The 11175-nt window shown below is 50.1% G+C and overlaps 3 protein-coding genes and 1 pseudogene across 4 annotated transcripts; all 4 read right to left on the bottom strand.

Moving 5' to 3' along the window:
• Window positions 1-193: 193 nt before the first annotated feature.
• On the bottom strand, window positions 194-2725 carry TEOVI_000667300 (ATP-dependent DEAD/H RNA helicase, putative; the record flags this gene model as incomplete). Its single annotated transcript, XM_067220864.1, has 1 exon — window positions 194-2725. One exon carries the CDS (start codon window positions 2723-2725, stop codon window positions 194-196), a length of 2532 nt encoding a protein of 843 aa, XP_067076965.1.
• Window positions 2726-3451: 726 nt separating this feature from the next.
• TEOVI_000667200 (uncharacterized protein) lies at window positions 3452-4183 on the bottom strand (the record flags this gene model as incomplete). Its single annotated transcript, XM_067220863.1, has 1 exon — window positions 3452-4183. One exon carries the CDS (start codon window positions 4181-4183, stop codon window positions 3452-3454), a length of 732 nt encoding a protein of 243 aa, XP_067076964.1.
• Window positions 4184-4798: 615 nt separating this feature from the next.
• Window positions 4799-5261, bottom strand: TEOVI_000667100:pseudogene (annotated as a pseudogene). The gene is given in 2 exon segments: window positions 4799-5086; window positions 5088-5261. Coding segments are annotated over 2 exon segments (462 nt in total).
• Window positions 5262-5501: 240 nt separating this feature from the next.
• TEOVI_000667000 (uncharacterized protein) lies at window positions 5502-10388 on the bottom strand (the record flags this gene model as incomplete). Its single annotated transcript, XM_067220862.1, has 1 exon — window positions 5502-10388. One exon carries the CDS (start codon window positions 10386-10388, stop codon window positions 5502-5504), a length of 4887 nt encoding a protein of 1628 aa, XP_067076963.1.
• Between the last annotated feature and the right edge of the window lie 787 nt (window positions 10389-11175).

Here is an 11175-nt window from a genome sequence, read left to right as displayed (position 1 = left end):
AAAAAAAAGAAAAAAGATTTATAGGGGCATTATTCCCCCTTTTACACGTATTGAAAAATAATGACTAGGCATGTTGCATGATATTTCTGCGCAAAACGCTTTCCGTGTTGCTGTGAGAAACAGTGAACCGCATCCTTCCCACTCACCCACGCAAAGAGAAGAAGTAAAGTGCAGCCGTCCACGAATATCAGCCTCACCTTTTTCGTTTACCTTTCTGCTTTTTGCGCTCCAACCGTGCCTTCTCCTTTGCCGCCTTTCTCTTCATGAGAGCCATTTCCTCGAAAGTACGCACATGACCATCCTTTGGAAGCCGGCGCAGCTTCCGTCCAATCCGCAGTTTCTTTCCTTGATTAGGGTTACTGATGTCCACTTCCTCCGTCTCATCGAATCCATCATCCTCATCTCCTACTCCCCGTTCATTTTGCCGCTGCGCATCGCGTGCTTGGCGCAGTGGCCCGAGATCTTCCTCCTCACCAGCGTCCTGAATGCGAAGGTTGCTCTTTTTGGTCCACTTAGAGTACGTCTTCAGCTTTGTCTTGAAGTTTACCGCCTTACCAGCCTCATTCTTCACTCCGCGAAGAAGCGCTTTGGCATCGTTGACATTCATGCGAACGTATCGGTTCTTCTTCTTGCTCCAAGCGTAAACTTGCCGTCGCTGTTGTGCCTCCTGTGCTGTGTCAGCTCCAATGTCAAACGTTGCATCCTTTACCGAGTAGTGGACATCTTCAATGGTGTTGCGCTTGACGTCTTCCATAAAGAACTCGCGGTCGCGGTACTTGTCACTGTTGCACTCCATACCGCCGATTGCACCAGCACTCGAGTTGCTATGGTACGCGGCACGCGCTGGAAAAACCGTGATGCCATCGACATCATCGTTCTCCTCACCGTTGACTGCCTCTCTTTCACGCTTCTTCCGCTCCTGTGCTTTCAAGAGAAGCGATTCGGCGAGTGAAAGCTTTCTTCCCATAGTCGAGCTGCCCTTCACCGCCCCATTCTTGCGAGCCACCATTGAAACACAGTTTTCAGATTCGTGCTTTCCCTGCTTTTTATCGCTTCCAGTGTCAACTTTTTCACTCCCCTCTTTATCCTCACCCCTCTGTCGTTGCTCCCTCCAGAGAGATTGAACGGTAACTGGTTTCTTGATTTCCATCATTTTCTCTCCATGGACGATCTCCAACAGAGACTCCTTCGCCTTGAAACGTTTCAGCCCAACACGCGCCTCGTCAGCGGCGATTTCCTTTTTTTCCAACCGTTCCACAAATATCGGATGAAGCGGCGTACTATCAAACTGATATTCACTCTGCCGCGCCGTTTGAATGCCATCGTGTGTAGCCTTCTTCTTTGTGCGGGCAAACTTCTTATGAGCGTTTTCTACTACCTTTGTCATGCCCTTAAGTTCCACATCGTTCTGCACGAGCCGTCGAATGAAATCCAGCTCAAGCTGCAGCGCGTCCTCCGGCATACGACCGTAGCAGCCGTCGTCAGCAGTAAAGAGAAGGTCCCCAGGTTCTTTCCGGCATTGCAATGGTCGGTTAAGAAATGCCATGAGGTCTACGTAGTGGGGGAAGTCCTCAAAGGTTAGGATAGAGTACGCCGCCCCGGAGCGACCGGCGCGCGCTACGCGACCAACTCGATGCACAAACAACTTGGGTGTTGGTGCGAAAGAGAAGTTAACTACGTTGTCCAGCAGAGGGAGGTCTAAACCGCGGGCGGCGACATCTGTCACGATCATAACACTCGTCTCCCGCTTGGCAAAGGCACGAACGGCATTGCGGCGCCCCTCCTGATCCATCTGTCCGTGTACGGCGCTGCAAGAGATATGGTAAGCCTCCATGATTGCCTCCAGGTAGTCTACATGGAATTTAGACTCCACGAATACAAGGGCCTGCTTCTCCGCACTTTCGCTCTTTTTGTCACTGGCTTCAATGCCAATCACTTTCTTCAACAGCACAATGAGTGCTGCAATTTTTTCGTCATTTCGCACAAAAAAGGCACTCTGTTTGAGTTTATCACTCAGTTTCATTTCCGCATCTAGGCGGAGGACCACAGGGTTGTGGAGACCGGCATTGGTAAACTCTGCGAGAACACTAGGCATTGTTGCAGAGAAAAGTGACCGCTGGCAAGACTCCGGAATCTTCTGCATAATGGCAACAATTTGTGGTTGCAGACCAAGCTCAAACAAGCGATCAGCCTCGTCTAACACTATGGATTTCACCATGGAAAGTTGCAGTGAAGCTTCCTCCATAATGTGTAATATACGTCCGGGTGTTGCCACTACGATATCTGGGTTGGATGCCAGCATCTCAAACTGTTGTTCCAAGGAGTTACCCCCAACAAGTGCTACGAATCGGAGATCCAAGAACTTGCTAATCTGAATACCGAAGCGGAGGATTTGCATGCTTAACTCACGCGTGGGAGACAGGATGAGCCCGCGAACTCCAACAATTTTGCTGTGTGCCTTCAGTAAATGAAGCATAGGAATGAGGAAGGCCGCCGTTTTTCCCGATCCCGTTCGGGCCATGGCAACAATGTCGTTTCCCTGCATCATTGGCGGTATGGCTCTGCGCTGAATGGGTGTTGGCACGTTGTAGCCAAGTCTCAAAATGCCATCGAGAAGAGGTTTTTCAAGACCGAACGACTGAAAGCCGCCACCACGTTTTTTTTGCTGCTGCTGCTGCTCTTCCGCTACCTCCATGGCAGACTCCCACGTACCTACACCTTTCATTTCGTTGCTGCTACCACCTCACAAAACTGTGCGCACACAACAATAAAAACGGAAACGAATACAGGGCGAAAGAGAACATAGTGTAATGAGGGAGCTTATGTGCTTGTGTATGTCAATTTGACAGGACAAGATCAAAAACAAAAGCACCATGTACTTAACATTTTTTCTTCTTTCTTCAACGTGATGCAACTCTTCCCTCTCCCACCAGCAAGAGACGAAGTGAGGAAGTTGACGAGGCCTCGTCTTCAGGTGTGACCAACACCCACTCAGCGCAGGAGCTTCCGCCACCCTTCTGCATGCAATAATCACAGAACGAAGAAAAAACACTTCACCGCGTCACATCCACACAGTGTCCCGCGCGGGAGCGTCAGACTCCCATGCCCCAATTTTTTATGCAACGAGGATGCATTAATTGACACCAAGTTCTGTCAACCACTCAACAGTGCTTTAGCAAATACCAGAATTTTGCCAAGTCGGTCAGGTGTGTGTCTTATTGTGCTCCGTTACATTCTTCTTATTCGCTGTAAATAGAAAATATCTCAGGTAAACGTCAGCCACACGCTGACTGTACGACAATCGCATAACAAAGTACCAAAACGAAATGACAGGGGTACTTCAAACCATCCTGCGTCGTTATCTGAGAAACCAGTAGAAACAAACCCCACCACGAACTCTTTTTTTTTTTGTCCCTTGCGCGCGCATACGCGTCCGTTTCACCTCCGCAAACTAAGTGGCCGTGGGATAAATGTTCGGCTTGACATCCACCTCCGCGTGGCGACGCTCCTCTGCGCTTGTTAGCGCAATCATCGCCTTCGCTTGCGTTGCCGCTGTAAGCAACCCCCGCATAATATCATTTGCTTCCTCCTCGGTTTTTGGCGTCAGGTCTGGACGACCTCGTAGCGCTGCCCCTGTTGCCTTTTCCACAGTGTACACTTCCACAGCACTCATATATGGCGGACTCGCTGAATGTGTCGCAGCGGAGGATGTTGCACCAAAACGCCCAACCGCTTTGACGGGGTCGCCACGGTAGCGGTATGGACAATAAGCAGACGGTGGGTAAATGGTGCGAAGCAAAAGCCCTGGTGCCGCTCGCGGTTCGTACGGATCTATCAATGCGTCGGTCTCTGCGCTAAGTAAAGGGGTGGCGCCAAGCTGCACGAGTTGTTTTAAGATGTCCGTCATATCGTCAGTTGTTGGATCTCTCTCCTCCGTTGCGGCATCGCCGTCAGCAGGTGTGATAAGATCGTACGTCATCTCATCGACGTCGCCACTGGCACTTGACACTTCGGGGAGAACCTCAAAAGGAAGCGTGGCCACAACGAGACCGCTAGCCCGGTTTTTCAATGAAAAACCCACAAACTCTCCCGTCAGGCCGAATGATGTGCATATATCCCTCAGCGTGACGGTTGCATCGGGAACCTCTACAAACTGCTCGCCGTAGTACACCACGCCGCGCATCGCACTGACGCGAACCCCACGATACTGTTGTTGTCGTGTGCATGTAATGGAGAACAATTTCAGAAGGTAAAAACGAATGCAACATAATATGGGAAGTGCAGTGACAAGACGCAGCAGCTTGACGGGCGCCTCCAGAAAAGTGACAGTGATGGGTGGCTTAATTTCATGCAACGTCTTCCCAGGACCAAAAATCCCAGGGTCAATCAGCTATCCAGTCAGCTAAACTGATGGATCAAAAGAAAAAGAAAGAAAAGTGGTCCGATCAGGTGTAAACACAAATTTTCCCCCTTTGTCCGACTGCCTTCTTTCCTTTATCACCCTTTTTTAATTTTCAAGGTGACAGGAATAAGGCCCAAGAATGGACAGCAGCATGTGCTCCGGGAAAATGTTGTACTGATCTAACATTTGCCTCAATCCGCTGACCTGCGATGCTCGTTTCGACTTCCAAAGGCACCATTCAAAAAAGAAAAAAAAGTGAGAAAAAGATTCATCTCAACGCGGTCATTCCCCCCCTTCGCCTCCGTGGGCTGGCGACATGTCAACAGCCGATCGACCCGAAAACTGTACAACGCCTTTAAACCCGTAAGATGCAAAACTGAGAAAAAAAAGAGAAGGTCAATACGGTTGAAAGTTGCTAGCCATATCGCTCTGGTCAGGTGTAGACACATGTGGGACTTGACACCCACGGGGACCGATGTGGCCTTGAAGTCCGCAGTATTGCCAAACACAATAAATATTCAAAATGATCAAAGAATAAAGCCGAAGGTCGGGGAAGGGGGGAAATCTGCCCACCTGCCGTGGTGTGTAACCGACCGCAAACAACTGTAAATGACCGTAATACCAAAGGTGAAGAGTATACAAATTTACATCAAGTGACTGAGAGCTATTCGGAAAAAAAAAAAACGCCTTCTGAAGCCATGCGGCGCATCAGATGTCTATAAAAAACATTGAGGAAGAGAAGTACGTGCGCGCGTGTGTGGGTTAGGGGTCGAAGGTGACGAGTTTCGCTCCTTGGGATGACATCATACAATTCAAAACTATCACAAAAACACACAAGAGAGACATGTGTAAAACACATTTACATGCCGTCACCGTCCACTATCACCGGTGGGAGCACCCAACAATGAGTTAGAGTTCTATCCTTCCCCTCCCAAAGTGCTCAGTCTTCCTTCTTTACGTCAACTCGTAGTTTCCTCTACAACCTCCTCGCTTCCTCATCCCAACCGCTTGTCGTATTTGTTTGTTCTGCATTTTCCCCCTTTTTTTCTTTTCCCGCTCTCCTCCCATCCTTTCCTCTCTTTCTCGTAAGAGCTTTCTCTTACAATAAACTGAGTACTGCGGAGGCAACGTGGAGTTGTCTCGCCAACGACGAGGGTGCCAGATCCCCGCCTTCCAGCTCGCTTTTGTCTGAAGATGACATGGCGAGTGGGCTGTAGGCCCGCTGCTCGCTGCCATCCAAAAATGATGCGTGACCATCTCGGCCCTTTGCCGCCCTTGAGCGCCGTGAGGCCGGCGATTCGGGGATCGTAGAATTGCTTACCTCCGTCTGCTGCTGTAACGATGCGGAGTGGGGCGACGAAACATGGGGATTACGAAGGAGACTTGTGGCATTCGCAAGGTCAACAACACACTTAACGGAGGCGTTTGCCTCAGAGCTCACAGCAGCAAGGTTTTCTAATATACTTTGGTAGTGAACAGGCGCGACTTCAGAACGCAGTACTTGCGCGAACACTGCTCCCGGTAATTCTTGAGAGTTCCTGCGATTCTTTGACTTCCGCTTATCGCCTTTCGTTTTCGCAGCCCGCCGGGCACCGAAAAACCGTAAAAGCGAGGCGCCACCTGACAAATGAATGGCTCCCGCTGGGGCATCGGTGTCACATGACGATGGCCTCGGAGAAACGCGCTTGGAAGTTCTAGTCTTCCTAGAACACACGGACGTGGCTTCCCCGTGCAATGAATGTGTTCCCGGACGCAATCTAGCACCAAAAAGGGGACAAAAGCAACCAATATCTACCAGCAACTCCCACGGATCCATTCCCTCGACCTCTCGCACGTCGGTGATTGCCGCTGATGACTCCGTTGCCTTCGTTGTCGGTACATCTTCTGTTTCCATCAGCAGCTGCCGCAATTCATTGCGTCGCCCGTACCCAACTTTAGCGCGGTTTAGCGCATCACGGCACTCTTCCTCCACTTCGAACCTAAAGAGGGGCTCAAGGTCCTCTCGAAGTGGGCATAACCCTTCTGCGGAGTCGGAGCTCTCTGAAGGCACCAACTGCCCGCCAATCGTACAACCTGCGTTCACAAAACTACGGGCAGCTCCTGGAAGCATTGAGATCGCTAACCGCCCTTTCGAAGAGGAATTCAATCCCCAAACAATATACATCATTCGTGCGGCAAACGAGAGATGCAAAAGTGAACAGGAGGCTGCCTCATCCTCCACAGACCAACTGTGCTCTCTCAGTAATGCAGATTCTCTCGCAAAATCTTTTTTAGATACCACCTCTGCGCATATTACTAGCGGTGCATCAACGTATTGTTCCTGCCGGATATCATCCTCATGTCGCAGCAAGTCACAGTAGTTAAGGAAATGTTTGGCCACTATGTTGCTTTCTTTGGGAGCGAAAGACAACTTCCGAAGAACGGCTTCAAAACCCGCCCGAAGCGCCGGGAATGGCAAGATGCCATCCGAATCCACCACTGGAGTGGGAATGGTGCGTCCATCACGAACCACACATGAACCAAGGATGATATTCATGTATGCCTCTTGTTGCTCAAGGTACGTATCGATGGTTAATCTAAGGTATTCGTTATGGAAGTGAGATGGCGTACCAAACCGCGAATCCACAGTGAAGAGGTCGGTGTATCGCAAAAGAGAGGAGGGCTGATCCATTGCAATGGCAAACCGCAGGCGGCGGATGTGCTTGTTCATGGGCGGCAATTGGCCAACACGTGTGAAGGGGCCCACATCATTTGCGTCATTCCCACCATGGCCACCCTTCATTGCAGCGTCAAGAAGCGAGGAGCGGACACTTCCGGAACAGGAGAGGGCGTATGTGGCAAAGCAATGCTTATGCAGTATTGCAATAAACGTCTCAATGGCAATCAGTGACCGGGAACCGGGAAGCATATCTAAACGACATCTCGCCTTATGTCTGTCGCAACGCCGCCCGCCGAGAGACCTTCGCTCCTTGTATTTCTTAAATGCATGCAAAAGGGACGAAAATGGAGCCAGCATGTGCTGCAACTTTTCGTCGATGCGCTTCCACTGTTTCGGGACGGAGAGTGCGTCTGATGTTTCGGTGGTATCGTCGGCCTTAGGTGACCGTACAGAAGTATTGGTGGCACTGGCCTCAGGCTTTTCGGTATTCCTGTTGAGACAAGCCAGGATGTCATGTTTCAACTTCGTCAAGTAGCAAGGGGTCGGCTCCTGCCCGGCCTCTTGCTTCTCCTTGTTCCCCTCATTTTCCCCTACGGCTCCCGGAAGTATAACACCATACCCTTCTCCATCACTATCAGCCTCCATGCAAGTGTCTTCCTCAGCTAGAGGGGCCTCGTCGACCATCACTGCCACCTTGCGCAGTGTCTCCGCTGGCGAATCAGTGAAAAGTAATTCCGTTGTAGCTTCGTCCGGGCATTGCTGTTCAGCACCGTCGCACGTTTTGTCTTCGGGTGCGTTCCGGGTCCCCCTGAGGCTCTCGCAAATAACGTTATCGCATTCGGTGCGCATGGCCTCCATGCTGGCGTAGAAGTTGATGGCAACCAACTCAGGTAACTGCTGATGTGCAACCAGGTGGAAGAGGCGGAAGTCCGAGTCCACATCCTTGTATTCCTCCGCGTAGTAGTAAAGTGCGAAGAGCAGCTCACGGGCCTGAGGGGAAAGTGGAACTGGCGTCTCCGACCCGTTTTCTTCTTTTTGAAAGATGAAGGGAAGGCACATGCGTGGGTTGGCAGGCGCTCCCTCGAGGTTGAGCACCACACCACGAACAAAGACGGGACCCACAAGCTTGGGCGCACTCTCCTCTTCCCCTTTCGGAGCCTTATAGGGGCAAAGGCGGCGCACGTATTCAACAAGAGCAGCCAAGAAAGTGGGAAATTTAATGCTTTCATCCATGTCATTTGCCCCACTCTCTATGTCCACGTCAACTGAAATATCAAGTGCAGCCGCCTTTTCCCTTGCAGCTATGTATTCTTCACGCCGACGCTCCGTTTCCCGCTTGTACTGCGTCAAACGCTCTCCCCAGAAGCAATATATGAGGTAGCGGAGAGTGAGTTGGTCGTACTGTCCACTGTTGGGTATATCTTCATCGACAATCACTTCCCCGGGTGCTGCGCCATTCTGCGGTGGCAGCAGCACAGTTGCGAGCGTCAGGAGCGGTAGACTGCGCCGCGGTCGATCATGAGTTAGCTCCCCAGAGAGCATAATGCTTGTGTTGGGAGTCCGGTTGCCGCCGGTAGCAGAAAAGTAGCTAATAGAATGCATCCCCCTCCAGCACGGTACTGCGAAGGGGAAAGTATCATTGGCCACCGGTAGGCCCCTTCGCTTTCCCTGAACGTGTTCTGTTATCAATCTGTACACAAGCTGTGGGCTGTAAGCATCGGCCAACTTCCCTCCTGCTGCCGTGCGTCGGAAATAGAGGGGGATACTTGTATCGTATGCCACCTCGTCAACGTGACCCACACTCGCCAAGCGGCATTGAAGACGTGAGAAAAGAAACATGGACCACACGTTATTCTCGGAGAGAAGATAGTCTACGTAGGAGTGCTGACCCCTAAGGGTTTGCAACTCATTCAAGCACCACAAAATCTTTTCGTACCGCTCTTCCATGGAGTCTTGTCGAAGCTTTAGTTTCTCGATGAAGTCGTCGCGCCGCTTGATTCGACGCTCCAGCCTCTCAATGAAGGAAAAGGCATCCGTCAGGTAGCGGTGTGAGACACGATTTTCCTTCTCTGCACTCTCCAAAGAACGCCTTGTCTCCTGCAACGACTTCTCCGTTTCTCTCCAGAGCTGCGACATGTGCGTATACTCCCTCTTGAGCTCTACGTACTGCGATGCCTGCATTCGGCGTGTTTGATCTGTTGGACCCCGCCCGCCGTGAGCCTTTTCATTAATGTTAATTTCATTAGCACGGCGTTTCCACCGCTCCGCCTCGCGTGTTAGACCATCAACCTGTTGACTCAGCTCATTAATCTTTGCATTTTGTTGACGATTTCTCTCTTCCAAACTCTCTAGCTCAGTCGCGAACCGATTACTTTCCTGCTGTAGCTCATGAAGGCGAATACACTTTGCGTTGTACGCCGCCTCGACTTGGTGAAGTTGACTTCTGAGAAATGATATTTCGTATCCTGCACCATCAATGAGCAACTTTGCTCCATATTCACTGGACACATCCGGTCCTGACTGCGTATTGACGGAAAAATGCACTCGAGACTTTTCGCGATAACGTCCGCCATCGGTTTTTACACTCTTTTCCTCCCAATCATTCAAGGGACTCATAGTCGAGGGCGAACCCTTCTCTTCGGCATCTTCCATTGGCAGCTGCCGCTCCTGAATTGTCAGGAGATTTCTATTTCGTTCAAGTAGTGAAAATAGTCCTGTGGATCCATCAACCAGCTTCGCGCTCCCGAGCCCAAACATGCCGTTGGGGCCAAACGCCGCATCCAAGTTTACCGCCGCATCTACGGAGCGTGGCGTGACCACCCAATTGGAACATTTACCGAGGAAAGAAGTACCGACTTTGTTATTCTCCGGCACCGTGTTGGCAATGGAAGGGAGTGATACGCTGGAAACAGGGACGGTGGTGGATGTCAGCAGGGCGCTTTCCGACGCTTTCACACGCATAACGTACATTAGTTCTCGATCTAGCATAGCACGTACATCGCTGCCGTACACCTCGGGATGTGAAAGGAAATGACGAATACAAGTGTGGAGAGCATGTACCGGCTCCATAACACTACCCTCAGCACGGAATTGGGAAACAACACTACTTGTTGACGCTTTAACCAAGCCGGCTTTACGGACAATGGGTTGCGCATAATCACTGAGTGGTAGCGGATGGTTCGTCTGGGGTACAGTAGTGGTTTTGGGTTTTTCTTGCCTGTTTATACCCTGAAGCGCTTCGCAGTGAGACGGCGGTAAAGTTACCTCAAATCTGGAGTCCGTGCTTTTAAACGACATCGCTGAAAGGTAGGGATTGACGCTGTGCATATCTGACGTCCGCTTGATTGTCGGATGATCGTGCGTTACACTATTTTTTTTTTTTTTGACAGAAAAAAAAAATGGGAAACAAACGAAGAAAAATCAACTTGAAGAGAGCGGCAGCAACAAAGTGCAATGATCATCCCTATACGTAAGCGTGCGTGTAATGTCTTTGGCTGGTGCTCGTATGAGCCAACGACAACAACAACAACAACATGATGCAAAGGAAACTGATAAAAGTAAAGTGGAAAAAGAGGTGAGGGAAAACAACCAAAGGGCCCCATCTCCCCACCGCCCTCTTCACCACCCCCCCAAAAAAAAAACAACCTCACAAATAATTCACAGAGAAAAAAAAATAATAATACCAAACCCCATTGGAGCTAACGCAGTAACCACCGGAACGTGGTGAAGGCTGTGAACCAAAAGCAAAACAACCACAGCAACGGAACACACGGTGGCAAGCCTTCAGCATCATGCAAAACAAACGACTTCAAGTCGGTATTCCTTCTTCGCTTTCTTTTTTTTTAAAAAAAAAATTGTTATTTCTTATCATCACCTCCCCCATGCACAGTTGATATGTTAAGCACATTGTGCCATTTATGAAGGAGCATATCCTTCTCCACATGGCGTGAGATACATTTTCACTCAAACCCTGCAAATTTCATTCTTTGTTATCCCTTAATTATGTGTCATATGGGTTCCACTATCATCTAATCCTAATAAAACAATCCTTCGTAGCAGCGCAACGCAAGTGTGGAAAAGAAAGGCGTGCACCGAAACAGAAAAGAAAGGTAAT

Source organism: Trypanosoma equiperdum (genome assembly GCF_001457755.1).
Source record: "Trypanosoma equiperdum strain OVI genome assembly, contig: ctg_1253, whole genome shotgun sequence".
NCBI lineage: Eukaryota > Euglenozoa > Kinetoplastea > Trypanosomatida > Trypanosomatidae > Trypanosoma > Trypanosoma equiperdum.
Note: the sequence above shows the minus strand (reverse complement) of the source record. Positions and strands in the feature narration are given on the sequence as shown.